Source organism: Mytilus trossulus, chromosome 3, assembly GCF_036588685.1.
Source record: "Mytilus trossulus isolate FHL-02 chromosome 3, PNRI_Mtr1.1.1.hap1, whole genome shotgun sequence".
Classification (NCBI taxonomy): domain Eukaryota; kingdom Metazoa; phylum Mollusca; class Bivalvia; order Mytilida; family Mytilidae; genus Mytilus; species Mytilus trossulus.
The window spans coordinates 20,165,061-20,184,594 of NC_086375.1; the positions used below are offsets into that span (position 1 = coordinate 20,165,061).

Genomic DNA, 19,534 nt, shown 5'->3' on the forward strand with positions numbered 1-19,534 from the left:
TGTTCAATTGTTTTGCTTGTTTTTACCTATTAAAGCAAGACAATCATAAGAATCTGAGATGTTGCCGAATGTTTAGAATAAAACGAATGACGTGAGGGAGTGTGTCATAGGGTCAATGGTAAAAGTCTACAGATTGCTTGACAGCAATCGTATCCCAAAAATTGGTAAAACATTACTATAAAGGGCAATTACTCCTAAAGGGGTCAACTTACCATTTTAGTCATAGAAACTTATTTGTAGATCTTACTTTGCTGAACATTATTGCTGTTGACAGTTTATATATATCTATAATAATATTCAAGATAATAGCCAAAAAACGGTATAATTTCCTTAAAATTGCGAATTGCAACACAACAACCGGTTGTCAGATTCGTCTGAAAATTTCATGGCGGTCATCTTGGTTGGTTGGCCGGGTCACGCTTCACATATTTTCAACTAGATACCCTAATGATGATTGTGGCCAAGTTTGGTTCAATTTGGCCCAGTAATTTTAGAGGAGAAGGTTTTTGTAAAAGCTAATGATGCCGGACACAAAGTGATGAGAAAAGCTCACATGGCCCTTCAGGCCAGGTGAGCTAAAAATGTATAGCCCAAACCACTTTGTGCTAGGGCCATACAAAGGTTTTGTTAGTGTCTATCCTGCAAAATCAATCCATAGGAACTAAAAACAATGCAATTTTAAAAAATATTTTAATTATATATGTAAAGATGAATTATATACAACTCCACTAATAATTGCACTTTAACCATTCCCTGAATGAATGAAAGACAGAACATGTACAGTTGCTAACAGTTACAAATATATTTCTGAATAAAATCAGTCAATGATTCAAGTCTTAAATGGAGGCCCATAGAAGAGTATCACTCTCCAAATTTCGTATCTTGACAACATGGGAAGATAATTCCAATATATAAAAATTTGTAAGGGTTCCACGGAACCCAGTGTCTCGCCTACTTTTGCTGTAAATCGCAGGCTCAACAAAAATGAGGAAAAAAATCAATAAAAATATTCCTCTTGATACTATATGACTATCTTATGATTGTAAGAAGCCTCTGTCCAAGTTTGGTAAAAATCTAGGATTGTTGATGAATCTAATAAATGTTTTGAAAACTTTAACTGTAGACTGTATGTAATTATTATGTTAACTGGAAGAAAATCTAAGTCCATTTAAAAGTAAAATACAGAAAAAATGGAGTTATCTTTTAACAAAATTTATTTCTGGATACTATCTTATGATCATAAATAAGCTTCTGTCCAAGTTTGGTGCAAACCAAGGATAGTTTAAGAAAGTTATTAAAATTTTAAAAAATTTAACCACAGAGTGAATGTAATGTTTCCCCGCAGAAAAAACTAAGTCCATTTATAAGTAAAATACGGAAAAAATGGATTTATTTTTTTACCAAATTTACTTTTGGATACTATCTTATGATCATAAATAAGCTTCTGTCCAAGTTTGGTGCAAACCCAGGATAGTTTAAGAAAGTTATTCAAATTCTAAAAACTTTAACCACAGAGTGAATGTTATGTTTACCCGCAGAAAAAACTAAGTCCATTTATAAGTAAAATACGGAAAAAATGGAATTTTATTTTTACAAAATTAACTTCTGGATATTATCTTATGATCATAAACAAGCTTCTGTCCAAGTTTGGTAGAAATCCAGTATAGTTTAAGAAAGTTATTAAAATTTCAAAAACTTTAACCACAGAGTGAATATTTGTGGATGCCGCCGCCGCCGACGGAATGTAGGATCGCTTAGTCTCGCTTTTTCGACTAAAGTCGAAGGCTCGACAAAAATATTGCTAAAACATGACAGTACTCAGTTAGGTTCAGTCAACTCCTATTTTTCATTTGTCATGGAAAAGGTCATGTCAAATAGCTGTAGTTATCAAACCATTATTTAAAATGGGAGGTTGAAATTTATTCTATCCTTATAACCAGTGACTTTTTATATATTTTTTTGATATGGATAAAATGTTCTATTTTCAGCAAAGTTGATAGCTAAGTTTGATGGAGGTCAAGGATATAGATCTAAAGGGATGATACAAAATATCATTGACTAACATTCTAGTTGCACAAATGTTTTTTCTTTGTTAGTTTTAGAAGCAGTAGTAACACTGGCTGGTTGTCAAGAGGATTGGTAGAATCAATGATCTTAACCTAGTTAGGCTCCAACTTGGGAAGTGGTTTCATAGGAGAAAATGTTCATATGTACAACAGATGACTGAACTGTTGTGATGAAAAAATGTGTCACACAACCTCTTACAGCAATGTTTGTTTTCTTGTCTTCAAAATATTTATTTTAAGTATTTGAGTTGTAGATTTTCAATTCTGGTGTCTTAATTATCTGTTGATTATGATAAATATCGAAACAAGACCCTAAATATATCTATAATCAAACCTAATTGTTAGATATGCATTGTTTATGCCTTACCAAAATCAGAAAAAAAATGCCCCAGCTAATTAAACATGTACTGGTATATTATGCATTGTACTTGTAAGTTGTATTACCCTTATGTTTTATGTACTTTTTTGTTATTATTTTGTTCATTTCATGTATGCCATCTTTCCCATAAGGGAATACTATGCATTCAAATATAGATATACATAATGATAAACAGTAATACAATAAATCCATGACAATTAACATGAATTATTATTATTTCATGATGAGAAATATTCACAATATATTAAATTTCAGATCAAAATAGAATAGAACCAGGTGCATGCCACCTTTTTATCATTTAATTGAAAAAATACATTAATGTCATCATTTCAACAATTTCCAAACATTTCTTGTGATGCATAAGTCATATATAAAAATCCATCTTCATCTCTATCATCTCTGTATACTTCTGCCAAAGTCATTGACATGCTGGAAATACTCTTGTTGTTGATAATAAGATAAAATGCTTGATTGGCATTCAGTGACATTCTATTTCTGTAAAATAAAATTTCAAATATTTCAAAATGTGCTGTTAAATTATGATATATAGTGGTTATTTCCATGCACTTTAATAATAACTTCCAATTCACAACATAATATACACAAATATAATTACAATATATGCTATATAAATCTATTGATATTATCTAATCAATAAATCTTTCTCTGGAAGTTTTTTTTTAGATATACAAATATAATTAAAGACAGAGACTCATTATGACAGTCTGAACACAAGAGAGATAGAGATAGGGAAAGAGAGTGAGAGAGAGAATTGCGCGGTGAGTTTTCGTTACGACATTGAATTCTATAATCAGTATAGTAAATCCTGCATTTTCAGTATATACTTAACCTTGTTATCTATCAAATATTCCAATCTCTATGAAACTGACATTCACTTTCAGAGGATTATTTTTAACTCACCTTGCCCAAAGTTAGAGAACATCTGACATGGGGTAAAATTGTTAATCAAGTCGTGATCTATCTGCCCGTAAGTTTTCAGATGAATCTGACAACTGGTTGTTGGGTTGCTGTCCCTGAATTGGTGGCAATTGTGCCATTTTTGGTTATTATCTTGAATATCATATAGATAGAGATAAACTGTAAACAGCAATAATGTTCAGCAAAGGAAGATCTACAAATATGTCAACATGACCAAAATGGTCATCTGACATGGGGTAACATGGTCATGTGCCAAAATGGTCATGTGACCCCTTAATGAATTATTGCCCTTTAGAGTCATTTTTTACCAATTTTTCATAAATTTTGGTAATCTTATACAAAAATCTTCTCCTCTGAAACTTTGGGGCCAAATTTAACCAAACTTAGCCACGATCATTATTAGGGTATCTAGTTTAAAAGATGTGTGCGTTGACCCAGCCAACCAACTAAGATGGCCCCCATGGCTAAAAATAGAACATAGGGGGGAAATGTAGATTTTGGCTTATAACTCTTAAACCAAAGCATTAAGAGCAAATCTGTCAAGGGGTTAAATTGTTTATCAAGTCAATATGTATCTGCTGTGAAATTTTCAGATGAATTGGACAACTGGTTCTTGGGTTGCTGCCCCCAATTGGTAATTTTTTAAGAAATTTTGCCTTCAGATATTGGACTGAGTTTTGTTATGTGAGTTAACCTTGATGAGTTACAGATCGAGTTTAAGTTTCGTTCCCCTCCACTAATATTTATCGAAATTACAGGCTTTGGACTTTGATAATTTGTTGAAAATCACGGTTATACAGACTTTTTTTCTAAACACTTTCAGATATTGGGCTGAATTTTGGTATGTGAGTTACTCATGATGAGTTACAGATCAAGTTTAAGTTTCGTTCGGCTCGGCTAATTTTTGCTGTAATTTCCGGATTTGGACTTTGATAAATTTTTGAAAATCAGTTATACAGACCTTTTTTCTAAATGCTTTCAGTAATTGGGCTGATTTTTGGTATGTGAGCTAACCATGATGCGTTACAGATCAAGTTTAAGTTTCTTTCCGCTTTGCTAATTTTTGCCAAAATTAAGGGTTTACAACTTTAAAAATTGTAGAAAATGACAGTTATACAAACTTTTTTTTATATACACCTCTAGATTTTGAGCTGATTTTTGATATGTGAGACTACCATCATGTTTGTGTCCACATGTGTTATTGAAATTGCAGGTTTTTTCAAATTTTCGTGACCGGGCCATTTGTGTCGCTTTGACACATCATTTTACAAAATATTTTCCTCTGAAACTTTAAGGCCAAGTTTATTTAGATAGAGAAGTTGTAAGTAGCAAGAATGTTCAGTGAAGTAAGATCTACAAACACATCACCATCACCAAAACACAGTTTTGTCATGAATCCATCTGTGTCCTTTATTTAATACGCACAAAGACCAAGGTGAGCGACACAGGCTCTTAAGAGCCTTTGGTATCAATTGCATACAAATGTTTCATCTTCTCTTTTTCCGAGTTTATTGACAGTTTTTTAAATTTAAACATCTAGATTAAATATTCACAATTGATACAGGTCTGAATTTGGATAGTAATTAAATATTTGACACACAATAGGTTGCCGACACAGAATAACTGTAGTCAAAGAACTTAGAATTGGTAACATGATTAGAATTTATATTCATTTTTTTTGCGTTAATAAATGCATTCAGTTTCATGTTTTAATCCCATGTTTATAACCATAACAGTTTAGAGTTACCAGTTATAAGAAGTGAAACATGATTGATAGATGATATAACAAAGATAATGTTAGTATTCAAAAGGTAGATAACTCTGTATAATTATGTCCTTCATATTCACTGGTGTCAACGTGATGATCGTAACTGCAATTACAATCATCCCAATTTGGCGGACACAAATTAAGGGAAACTATAGAAGGCTGATTTCTCCACTTTAACTGCTTATTTTCAGATTTATTTTATGTCAGAAAACATCTTTATAAACATTGCCATTGAAATATTTTTTTGTTCATGGTGAAAAAGCAACAAGAAGAATGAAATTCAAGATACAAAAAATCACGACGATAACCATAACTTTTATTTATTTTTATCAACGATGATCATAACTTTTATTTATTTTTATCAACGATGATCATAACTTTTATTTAAGATGATCGTAACTGTCTGTTCCAACGAAACTTTTACTGATAAATAAAGCTGTCTGGTATGCACAAAAGTGTACATTATCAGCTAATATTGTGAAAAAAATTAGGGACGATCACTGGAGGAGAGGGTAACGTCCTATTGGTAAGTACACAGATGGTAATGATTTCGCGAGTTTTCGTTATTTTTTTTCTAGTTCATTATTAAAATGCATTTGGGTTTACCAACTTTATATTGATTACATATATTTTAATATGAAAAAGGTATTGGAGATTTCATATTAATGGCCAGTTTGGTCAAATTGGAGATTTGTTTTCCTTTTTTCCCACTACACTTTGTAGGAACAATAGTACCTTTCGAGAACCTGGTATTTTTTGGGAATTTCGAATTTTAGTTTTTATTAACAGATTTAGGATTTTTAAAGGAGAGGTTGAAAAAATATAGCATTAAGCAGTGTCGCCATATCTGTTGAATGAAAAAAAAATTAATAAAACTATCAATTAAGGGAGCTACTATTTGTCTTTAATTTTATTGGGGGAGGGGCTACAATGAAAAATTTTGTCCTGCACTTTTTCAGTTGAAATGTCATCCTGCGCTTTTATTTTTCACTCTATTCGGTTCTGTCTTTTTTTTTCATTAGTTCATCCCGATTTTTTATACCTGAATTAACGTCCTGCCGTTTTGTTTGGCCAAGTTGTTAGTTTTGCCTTTTTTAACTCAAAACTCTTGCTTGTCCTGTCTTTTTTTTACCCATGGTAAATATAGGCAAAGTAGTCCAGTGACGGATGTAGAGATTTCCATAATGGGGAAGGGGACTGGCTGCTTAAGATCTAGAGTAGGCCCGCTATAGTCTAGCTTCATTGATTCCCTATATAATCAACCAACCAGTTGTGGGAAAAATTTGGTTGATTATATAGGAAATCACTGAAGCATGACTGGAGCGAACCCCCTCCCCCCCTTATGAAAAGTTCTGGATCTGCCACTGTGCTAATTCCCTCTTATGTCATTGCTTATTGACAAATAGCGGCGATCATTAAAGCTCATTTTGACTAGTTTTAAACCATACTATTTTCAGTAATACCAATATATTTCAACTGCTAAATAGGATTCATTCTGTTCATTCAAAGAAAAAACACATCATAAATTTTCAGTTACAATCATCTTTTTATAAAAACAAGTCCACGTTATGATCATCCATAGACGAAGTTACGATCGTCATCGTGTTTTTTTGGATTTTGATTTTCGTTCTTCTGGTTGTTTGTCTATCATTTATAAAAGAAAAACATATTCAGTGGCAATTATGCTTATAAAGATTTTTCTTGATAGAAAACAAATCTTAAAATAAGCTGTTAAAGTGAAGAAATCGGCCTTCTAAAATTTCCCTAAATTTGTGTCCACCATATTGGGATGATCGTAATTGCAGTTACAATCGTCACGTTGACACCAGTGATATTGTTATCCACAAGGATAATGCATATTATTCTCAATATTCACTGTGAGCTATTGTTAATTTGAGTCCTTAGATGACCCATGTATTCAGAGACCTGTTTGATATTATGATATTCCTTTTTTTTTCTGAAAACAGTATATTTCTTAAGACAAAACATGTTGATTACAAAAAAATGTTCTTAAAAAAATATTTTCATGAAATTTCATTTAAAACTTTTATATACCGGTATATATATGTCAAGCTATAAAGGATTCCATTTTGCAGTTACATGTATACACAGTAATGCTGTTTTGAAAGCACATACAGAAACTCTGCCATAACATTACTTTAGATTCCCCAAGGGTTATTCAGAGTTATTATAGCTGATGTTAACATGTAAAAATAAATTTTGTTAAAATCTAATGAAATCTGTAGGTACAAGACTTGCAATGTCAAAGGACACCCAAAAGAATGCATGAAATGAACATCAAAATTTCCATATCTCCTCCCTTTGTTAAGCAACAAGGACAATAATTACTTTCAGCTCTCCTTGAAATTCTCAAATAGCAATACAATACTAACCTTATTATAGAAGCAAACTGTGACATGGTTAGCTCTTGTGGTACTAAGAACTTTGTTTTATCTAATAATGGTAACTGCTGCTCTTTATGATATCTTTCAACAATAACCTAAAAAAAATAATTAACAACTAAATTCTCATTTTTCTTCCTTTTCCCTATACATATACTGTATATCTTTGTTTTTTTCTGTCTATTTGTTATATTTTCATTATAAACCATCAACAGACAATTTGGACATGAAAATAAGCCCTTTTACTCTATATACTATGTTTTTTGTTGTTACAGGTCAACCACAAATTAAAATCTTCAACAAATAACATATTTTCAATAAACTTTATTTACAGCTATTGGCACTTCCACGAAATCAAATATCCAAGAATATGCAAGTTTTCAACAATCCACGAAAAATTGGTACCCACAAAAATAAATGAATCCACAGTATAATATATACTAGCTGCAATAAGTTGCTGCTAACATACAAAAACAATGTTTCCTATTAACAACATTCATTTATTAGGTCCAACAAAAAAGATATCAATTGTCTTTGAAGCTACTGAAATTATGGTTTTAAATTTACACTATCAACATGAATATACAATAATTAATTTCTTTGCTTGAACAACTACAAGTATTTTGAGAGGATTGCATGGCAATACATAATCCCATACAGGTTCAAAACTATAGTGTTGGTTAAAATTAATATCTTCAATCATGACGAAACCAGATGCTCCGCAGGTCGAACCCTGAACAATTGGGACAAGTATGGACACAACATTTAAGCTTGATACAGCTCTGAATTTGGATTGTGATTAAATAGTTGACACAACATAGGTTTCTGACACAGAATGAATGTCGTCTAAGAACTTAACCTTAAAAACTTTAAAAAATTAAATAAGACATTTACCTATTACGGTCCAATATCCAAAATCTAAATACATGGTTAGATTCAGCATATCATAGAACCCCAAGAATTCATTTTTTGATGAAATCAAATAATGTTCAATTTTAGACCCTTTAGACCGCAATGTGGACCAATTTGATAACCGGGCCCAAATATTAAACATCTAAATCCATGGTTAGATTCAGCATATTGAAAAACCCCATATATATTCAATTTTTATTGAAATCAAACAAAAAAAAAAGTTTAATTTTGGACCCTGATTTGAACCAACTTGAAAACTGGGCCCATAATCAAAAATCTAAGTACATGTTTTAGATTCAGCATATCAAAGAACCCCAAGAATTCATTTTTTGTTAAAATCAAATTAAGTTTAATTTTAGACCCTCTGGACCTTAATGTAGACCAATTTGAAAACAGGACCAAAAAGTAAGAATCTTAATACACAGTTAGATTTGGCATATCAAAGAACCCCAATAATTCATTTTTTGATGAAATCAAACAAAGTTTAATTTTGGACCCTTTTGGCCCCTAATTCCTAAACTGTTGGGACCAAAACTCCCAAAATCACGCCCAACCTTCTTTTTGTGGTCATAAACCTTGTGTTGAAATTTCATAGATTTCTATTTACTAAATACTAAAGTTATTGTGCAAAAACCAAGAAAAATGCGTATTTGGGACTTTTTTTGGCCCCTAATTCCTAAACTGTTGGAACCAAAACTCCCAAAATCAATCCCAACCTTCCTTTTGTAGTCATAAACCTTATGTTAAAATTTCATAGATTTCTATTTACTTGTACTAAAGTTATTGTGCGAAAACCAAGAAAAATGCTTATTTGGGCCCTTTTTGGCCCCTAATTCCTAAACTGTTAGGACCAAAACTCCCAAAATCAATCCCAACCTTTCTTTTATGGTCATAAACCTTGTGTTTAAATTTTATAGATTTCTATTTACTTATACTAAAGTTATAGTGTGAAAACCAAATGTCTTCGGACGACGACGTTGACTACTCCAACGTCATACCAATATGCGACCAAAAATTTTTCAATTTTTGCGGTCGCATAAAAACATGTGGAAAACTGATTATTTGAGTGAATTTTCTATGTTCAGGGACCATAACTCTGCACAAAATCAATCGACTTGGAACATATTTTGAACTTGATCTGTCACTTGTCATATAGCAGACTGACAGACAGACCAGAAAAAATAAATTGCATCATCAAGCACAGCTGGATACACAGAGGTCCAACCCTGAACAGTTGGGACAAAAATGGACACAATATTCGTGCTTGATACAGGTTGAATTCGATTTTACATTAAATATTTGACACAGAATAACTGTAGTCAAAGAACTTAAAATTGGTTATATGATTAGAATTAATATTGAATGTTATGCTTTTGTGTTTTACACTATGCCGTTGCAAACTGACCCACCCTCCCAGAAAAAAAAATACCCTTTTTTTTTGGTGCTTTTTTGCAAAACACTATGCTGTTGCAAATTTACTCCACCCCCAAATTTTGTTAACCCCCTTCCCCCCATTCATCATAAAAGTCATACACCAGATGCTCCGCAGGGCGCAGCTTTATACGACCGCAGAGGGTGAACACTGAACAGTTGGGGCAAGTATGGACAACAACATTCAAGCTGGATACAGCTCTGAATTTGGATTGTGATTAAATAGTTGACACAGCATTATTATGTTTCTGACACAGAATGAATGTGGTCAAACTTAAAATTTTTTTTTGCTTTTGAGCAATTTACTATGCTGTTCAAAGAAAAAATATTTAAAGAAATTTTCTATTTAAATTCTGAAATCTGAAATGAGAAAAAAAAAATTGACCCCCACCCCATATTTTTTTCTCACTTTCCCCTTTCCCTTATTCCAAAAATTATCTCAATTCAAATTTCTAATGGAGTTTGCAACAATAACTACTCATTTAAATACATCATAAAATATCAAAATATAAAATGTCAAACAGTCATGGTTAAAATTAATATTAATTAATAGTAACTTCTAAAAAAATAAATGGGGAATGTGTCCAAAAGGACACAGATGATGCCCCCGCTAGCATATAACGTAATAAAGGGACAAACTCAAGAACTGTAAAAGTGAAGCTGCCAAACATTGAACTTAAACTGAGTTTAGAGGTAATAAGCATTGTATACACATTTGAATTTCATTAAATTTAGTTGAGACAACCTGGGTTAAGGGAACAGAAACTAAAAAATTCTTCAATTTTTCCATTTGTAAAGAGCATAACCCTAGAATGGTAATCAAATTGCTTGCAATCACTGAATGGTAAAGATTGCTTTAATTTATCAGTTGGTAGTAAAGTGAATATTGCATTGTATATTGTATATAGAATTGATTTAAGTTGATTCAACTTCTATTCTGGACAAAGAAAGATAACTCCAATTTATTGACTTGAAACTACAAAAATGCTTGTTTTTGGCCTCTTTTTTACCCTTTATTCCTAGACTGTTTGCCCCATAACCCTTAAAATATATCTCAACCTTCTACTTATGGTATTAAACATTGTGGTACAATTTCAGAACAATTGAAATACTTATACACAACTTATTGTTCTGACACTGGATAAAGCTATTTTTGGGCCTTTGGGTCCCTAATTTCTAAACCTTTAGGACCATAACCCCCAAGCTTTCTTTTAAGGTTATAAATTGTGTTAAAATTTTATTGATTTTTGTGTACTTATACTAAAGTTATTATCCGGAAACCATTCCTCAATTTTTTTGCAGTTGTATAAAAAAATGAACGAAAAACAAATTTGTAATACAAAAAGTTAAACAAACAGCAACCACTGAATTACAGGCTCCTGACTTGGGACAGGCACATACATAAATAATGCGGCAGGGTTAAACATGTTAGCGGGATCCCAACCCTCCCCTAACCTGGGACAGTGGTATAACAGTAAAATTTGCATGTATTTCCCATCAGGTTCTATGTTACACGTACATCTACTGCTGGCAGCCATCTTGGATGACAAATCAGCTATAAAGTAACAACACTTAATTTAGTCAGCACCTCAAAAGAAACTTTCATACCAAGTTTGGTTTAAATCCATTAAGCATTTTTCTAGAAGACAATTGTATATATTTCCCATGTATAGTTTCCTTTAATATACATGTATACTAAGTATCCCTGTTTGGCAGCCTTCTTGGTAGATGGATTGGCTATGTTCAATGTAATAACAATAACACGGTGACGAGTCTGTCACAGGGCTCACACTACTTCAGAATTATAGGGAGAAGTGACTTCTCTTTTTGAAACTGATAGGGAGAAGTTGTGAGATTTGAAAGGGAAGTGCTCATTCGTGCGGTGCGCTACAATGTTTGGATTTTAATGTAGTATAAACGGTCATTTGTAAATAATGTTCTTTTTATATTGTTCAATTCATATCTGAGTATAGAATTAAAGTAACATTTTAAATTAAAAGTTGTTTAAATTTTACTAAGGTCCTTGTGAGAAACTACCAACTAAATATCTAGCACTAAAAAAAATTGTTTTTAAAAAAGGTAAAGAAATTATAATATATATCAATTACAATTTAATTCAAAACTGTCTTGTGTATGAAATTCAGTGTGTCTCATCAAAAGATATATAAAGGTAAGCTGGGTCATAACATATTGATATTAGTGTCATAGTCTAAGAGTTAAGCAACTTTACAATAGCTTACAACAATCCATATAAATTATAGGGAATTATATACACCAATTAATGATAAGTTTATTTAGATGTAACCAAAAGTCTTTTAATGGTTGTGGAATGCGTAATTTTTCCTTTTGGGATCAATTTTCTTCTGTCAGCTGTTCCATCCGCGCATTCGTGGTAATTTTTGTAAAAATACGGATTTCGGTCATAGCTGGTCCGTTTCCGATCCGTAGTTTAGAAATCGGTCAATGGCGGACGGTTGCAAGAAAATTTACAAAAATAAACGATGTTTGACAAGTTATTTGGAAAGGATCATAACGTTTTTAATGCAATAAATGGATTGAACATTTACTGGATGCAACTGTTATCAGGTTTAAATGAAGTAACAAACTTATTTTGCAGTCGAAAGTTTTGATGTACGTTTTCGAGTAACACGCACCGGAACTTTCGGAAGTGCACGAAGTGATAACAAGTTGTACTTTTATCAAATAACCTGCTTCACACTGCAAAAACAATGCTTCAACCTCTTTTCATAAGATAATGAATCGTTTATGTCTGAATTTCTTTAATTATCAATAAAAAGTTGATGTTTCATCAATTTGGTAAAAATTGAAAATGTCCGATGACGGATGCGACTGAAAGCGAGTATCATAAACAACAGGGCGACTTGTCTTCGCTTTTGGGGGTCGGGGAAAGCGAAGTGACGGTCGGGAAAGCGACTTCTTCGCCCAAGTCGCCTGGTAGCGTGAGTCATAAGGAACATTCATGCCATGTTGTTCAATGTAATAACAACAAGAAGTAATTGTAACAGGATGCTGTTAGGAAGTCTCCCAAACAAAGCTCCGATAACTCCCCATTCATATGGTCCCATGTTCATTTGATTTGATGTCCCATACAAGAATGTATATGGCTTACGAGTAGGGATCTCCACCATTTACAAGTTTTCAAACAGGGAGGGGGGTGGTGACCCCCAGGGACTTTACCTACATTTCATTTGATTTGTTTTATTGTCCCCTACAAGAATATATATGGTTTAGGGGTGGGGATCTGGACCGTTTACAAGATAATAGTACATTCTTAAATTGAACAGGGTGGGGTGACCCCCAGGACTTCCATCTAATTTCATGTGATTTGTTTTATTGTCCCATACAAGAATATATATGGTTTAGGGGTGGGGATCTGGACCGTTTTCAAGTTTTCAAACAAGAGGGGTTGGGGGGACCCCCTAGGGAGTTCCCTTTTATTTCATTTGATATGTTTTATTGTCCCCTACAAGAATATATATGGTTTAGGGGTGGGGATCTGGACCGTTTACAATTTTTCAACCAAGAGGGGGTGGGGTGACCCCCTAGGGACTTCCCTTTTATTTCATTTGATTTGTTTTATTGTCCCCTACAAGAATATATGTTAGGGGTGGGGATCTGGACCGTTTACAAGTTTTCCAACAAGAGGGGGTGGGGTGACCCCCTAGGGAGTTCCCTTTTATTTCATTTGATTTGTTTTATTGTCCCATACAAGAATATATATGGTTTAGGGGTGGGGATCTGGACCGTTTACAAGATAATAGTACATTCTTAAATTGAACAAGGTGGGGTGACCCCCAGGAACTTCCATCTAATTTCATGTGATTTGTTTTATTGTCCCATACAAGAATATATATGGTTTAGGGGTGGGGATCTGGACCGTTTTCAAGTTTTCAAACAAAAGGGGTTGGGGGGGACCCCCTAGGGAGTTCGCTTTTATTTCATTTGATTTGTTTTATTGTCCCCTACAAGAATATATATGGTTGAGGGGTGGGGATCTGGACCGTTTACAATTTTTCAACCAAGAGGGGGTGGGGTGACCCCCTAGGGACTTCCCTTTTATTTCATTTGATTTGTTTTATTGTCCCCTACAAGAATATATGTTAGGGGTGGGGATCTGGACCGTTTACAAGTTTTCCAACAAGAGGGGGTGGGGTGACCCCCTAGGGAGTTCCCTTTTATTTCATTTGATTTGTTTTATTGTCCCCTACAAGAATATATATGGTTTAGGGGTGGGGATCTGGACCGTTTACAAGATAATAGTACATTCTTAAATTGAACAGGGTGGGGTGACCCCCAGGAACTTCCCTCTAATTTCATGTGATTTGTTTTATTGTCCCATACAAGAATATATATGGTTTAGGGGTGGGGATCTGGACCGTTTTCAAGTTTTCAAACAAGAGGGGTTGGGGGGACCCCTAGGGAGTTCCCTTTTATTTCATTTGATTTGTTTTATTGTCCCCTACAAGAATATATATGGTTAAGGGGTGGGGATCTGGACAGTTTACAAGTTTTCAACCAAGAGGGGGTGGGGTGATCCCCTAGGGACTTCCCTTTTATTTCATTTGATTTGTTTTATTGTCCCCTACAAGAATATATATGGTTTAGGGGTGGGGATCTGGACCGTTTACAAGTTTTCAACCAAGAGGGGGTGGGGTGACCCCCTAGGGACTTCCCTTTTATTTCATTTGATTTGTTTTATTGTCCCCTACAAGAATATATATGGTTTAGGAGTGGGGATCTCGACCGTTTACAAGTTTTCCAACAAGAGGGGGTGGGGTGACCCCCTAGGGAGTTCCCTTTTACTTCATTTGATTTGTTTTATTGTCCCCTACAAGAATATATATGGTTAAGGGGTGGGGATCTGGACCGTTTACAAGTTTTCCAACAAGAGGGGGTGGGGTGACCCCCTATGGAGTTCCCTTATATTTCATTTGATTTGTTTTATTGTCCCCTACAAGAATATATATGGTTTAGGGGTGGGGATCTGGACTGTTTACAAGATAATAGCACATTCTCAAATTGAAGGGGGTGGGGATACATCATAAAGAGCCTGTGTCGCTCACCTTGGTCTATGTGAATATTAAACATTGTACACCGATGGATTCATGACAAAATTGTGTTTTGGTGATGGTGATGTGTTTGTAGATCTTACTTTACTAAACATTTTTGCTGTTTACAATTATCTCTATCTATAACAGTAGTTTCTGTGGAAAATGTTAGTGAAAATCTACAAATTTTGTGAAAATTATTAAAAATTCACTATGAAGGGCAATAACTCTTTAGGGGGTCAATTGACTATTTTGGTCATGTTGACTTATTTTTAGTTCTTACTTTGCTGTACATTATTGCTGTTTACAGTTTATTCCTATCTATAATAATATTCAAGATAATTACCAATTCAGGGGTAGCAACCTAACAACCCATGATCCAATTCATCTGAAAATTCAAAGGCAGATAGATCTTGACCTGATCAACAATTGTATTTCCTGTCAGATTTGCTCTAAATGCTTTGGTTTTTGAGTTATAAGCCAAAAACTGCATTTTACCCCTATGTTCTATTTTAAGACGTGGCGGCCATCTTAATTGGTTGGCCCGGTCACCAGACACAATTTTTAAACTAGATACCCCAATGATGATTGTGGTCAAGTTTCAATTAATTCAGCCCAGTAGTTTTAGAGTAGTAGATTTTTCTTAAAGATTACTAAGATTTACCAAAAATGGTTAAAAATTGACTATAAAGGGCAATAACTCCTAAAGTGGTCAACTGACCATTTTGGTCGTGTTGACTTATTTGAAGATCTTACTTTGCTGAACATTATTGCTGTTTACAGTTTATCTCTATCTAAAATAATATTCAAGATAATAACCAAAAACAACAAAATTTCCTTAAAATTACCAATTCAGGGGAAGCAACCTAACAATGGAATGTCAGATTCATCTGAAAATTTCAGGGCAGATAGATCTTGACCTGATAAACAGTTTTACTCCATGTCAGATTTGCTCTAAATGCTTTGGTTTTTGAGTTATAAGCCAAAAACTACATTTTACCCCTATGTTCTATTTTTAGCCATGGCGGCCATCTTGGTTGGTTGGCGGGGTCATCGGACACAATTTTTAAACAAGATACCCCAATGATGATTGTGGCCAAGTTTGGTTAAATTTGGCCCAGTAGTTTCAGAGGAGAAGATTTTTGTAAAAGTTAACGCCGGACGCAGGACGACGACGACGACGACGGACGCCGGACGCAAAGTGATGAGAAAAGCTCACTTGGCCCTTTGGGCCAGGTGAGCTAAAAATAATAAGAACTGATAACACCTCATAAGGAACATTCATGCCATGTTTAGTTTCATTCCATTCTGTGGTTTTCTAATAAAAGACATTTTCTAATAAAAGACAATTGTATTAAATGTACATAGGGTCCTATGTTTAACCAAGTCCCCCGCTGGTGGCCATCTTGAATGGTTGAGCAGCTACAAGGTTACAACACTTGGTCAATGCTTCATATAAAGGAACATTCATGCCATGTTTTATTTCATTCAATACAGTGGTTCTCTAAAAGAAGACATTTGCATGTATTTACCATGGGACCCCCTCTGGCAGTAGAATGTGTCCCCGTGCTTGTAGTGTATGCCCTTATATATTTCAGTTATTGGTTGTTTGCCTGTGAGAGAGCTTTCACATGTTTATTTCTTTATTGTTTACGATGTTGGGATGTATTGATACTCATCCACGCCTGCTATTTTTTTTCCTTATTGCCCCCTGCTATGGTTTTTATTAGATTTCTTACAACCACTGTTTTTGCCCTGTGTTTGTTATACATGTCAGTTTTGTTATATTTAAGTCCATACGTCGGGCCTTTTATTACAGTTTTTGTAAGAGTTCTTTACTGCACTCCTAATTATTCCCTATTCCGTAACTGTGATCCTCATTCAATGTTACAACCTCCGGTCTTTTGTATTGATCATATACCCCTATTAAATTATCATGATTTTACGGAATGGAAAAAATATTATCAACAACACAACTTCTAGGTTATCTACGTGCATAAATAAACGTATTGGTAATGCCACTACAGCCAGATTATTTAACAAAAATGCACGTGGATATCCACAAATTTTCCCGTGCAATGCCAAACTAGAGGCTCTAAAGAGCCTGTGTCGCTCACCTTGGTACATTTGTATATGTGAATATTCAACAAAGGACACAGATGGATTCGTGACAAAATTGTGTTTTGGTGATGGTGATATGTTTGTAGATCTAACTTTACTGAACATTCTTGCTGCGTACATATATCCCCATCTATAATGATTGGCCCAGTAGTTTCAGTTAAAAGTGTTAGCAAAAATTTACAAATTTTATGAAAATTGTTAAAAATTGACTATCGATTCGTCTGAAATTTTCAGGGCAGATAGATCTTGACCTGATAAACAATTTAACCCATGTCAGTTTTGCTCTTAATGCTTTTGTTTTTGAGTTATAAGCCAAAAACTGCATTTTATCCCATGTTCTATTTTTAGCCATGGCAGCCATCTTGGTAGGTTGACCAGGTCAACGGACACAATTTTTAAACTAGATACCCCAATGATGATTGTGGCCAAGTTTGGTTTAATATGGCGCAGTAGTTTCAGAGGAGAAGATTTTTGTAAAAGATAACTAAGATTTACGAAAAATGGTTAAAAATTGACTATAAAGGGCAATAACTCCTAAAGGGGTCATTTGACCATTTCGGTAATGTTGACTTATTTGTAAATCTTATTTTGCTGAACATTATTGCTGTTTACAGTTTATCTCTATCTATAATATTTTTCAAGATAATAACCAAAAACAGCAAAATTTCCTTAAAATTACCAATTTAGGGGTAGCAACCCAACAACAGGTTGTTCGATTCATCTGAAATTTTCAGGGCAGATAGATCTTGACCTGATAAACAATTTTATCCCATGTCAGAATTGCTCTAAATGCTTTGGTTTTTGAGTTATAAGCCAAAAACTGCATTTTACCCCTATGTTCTATTTTTAGCCATGGCGGCCATCTTGGTTGGTTGACCGGGTCACCGGACACAATTTTTAAACTAGATACCCCAATGATGATTGTGGCCAAGTTTGGTTTAATTTGGCCTAGTAGTTTCAGAGGAGAAGATTTTTGTAAAAGTTAACGCCGGACGCAGGACGACGACGACGACGGACGACGACGACAGACGCCGGACGCAAAGTGATGAGAAAAGCTCACTTGGCCCTTCGGGCCAGGTGAGCTAAAAATGACTAACTTGTTTTAGATTAACTTCTCAAAATACTATAAGGTCAACAGTGAACGGGAGAACCTTTTCGCTCTCCTTTTCCTGTGATATTACCTGAAAAACTCAAAACCTAATATATGTGGTAACTTGAACCCAACCTAAGTGTGGTATTCAATATGTGGGACAGACGGGACGAGAGAATTTCAGAAGAAATCAAGAACATCTGTACCGCTTTCGTAGACCCAAAAAATTCAAAAGTTTAGTATATCAGCATTTAGATAAGCATAATCATAATCTGAAATATATAAAATTCCAACCGCTCGAAACCGTTCAAAAACAACCAGGAGAATCACACAAGCAATTTGAAAAATCACGCGAAGTTCGCGAATTGTTTTGGATAAAAAGACTTCAAACAGCTTATCCTCTCGGTCTAAATGATAAAATATTAGGGCAGGGGAACATATCTAAAACTCATATCGATGTCATTAATATTGTTGATAAACGACTTAGAAATAATAGGTCTCATGGTAAACGCAAGAACCGCAATCAACGTATTAAATATCGTATAAATTATACACTTGCTGATCTGTTATCTATAATAAAGAATAATGGCAGACATCAAGTATTATGCAAACTGGGTCAGATACCTATAAGTAAATTATATGCTATTTTTCTTGAGTGTGATAAAATTTCTTTTTTTAGCCCATTTTATGAATACACCCGTATTATTACAGCCTTTTGTCATCACAGGCTTTTTCCTATTATTGATAAACCTGAAAATCGTAAACGACATTTTCTCAAATTAAAATATATAAATAGAGGTATTGATTTTATTAATTTGTCTAGCATATTCAATGACTCTTCTGTCTATAGCTTAATACCTCCATATTTTGATAATATAGAACAACCCATTATTTCGTATTCTTATAAAAAACCGAGCAGAAATTTGATTTTCAATTATACGTCAATTACAACAGACGTCAATATAGAAAATAATGTTCCTTCCACTTGAGATTGCGAAACATCTAGTTTTAAATATGTTCCCTATGGTCATGTTATCACAGGAGACCTCAACATAGTCGATGACCGTGAAGTCATAACTTTTCTAAAGAAAGGACCGAAATACCGTCCTCCATCTACAATAGATTGGAAACAGTGACGTCAGGTCATTAAAGACGCTCTGTCTGCCTATTGTAAAAATTGGTGCAAACGTGAAAAATCCGATAAAAAATCTTTAGACAGTTATTTGAATAAAATTATGAATACTGTTGATATTCGAATATCTCATTTCGAAAACAATTCTGAAATTAATAATAGGAACCATGATATTCCCATTTCTAGAATAAAAAACAAACTCAAGGTACTCGCAGAGCGGTTTGT

General features: G+C 34.0%; 1 protein-coding gene across 1 annotated transcript in view; it reads right to left on the reverse strand.

Moving 5' to 3' along the window:
• Positions 1-673: 673 nt before the first annotated feature.
• LOC134710337 (microtubule-associated proteins 1A/1B light chain 3C-like) overlaps positions 674-19,534 on the reverse strand; it is a 45,898-nt gene continuing 27,037 nt past the window's right edge. Inside the window, exons 3-4 of the mRNA XM_063570666.1 lie at positions 7,546-7,652; positions 674-2,940 (exon numbers count right to left, since the gene is read on the reverse strand). Of these exons, the coding sequence (XP_063426736.1) occupies positions 2,775-2,940; positions 7,546-7,652 (273 nt within the window). The 3' untranslated portion in view covers positions 674-2,774. The remainder of the gene's footprint in view (positions 2,941-7,545; positions 7,653-19,534) is intronic.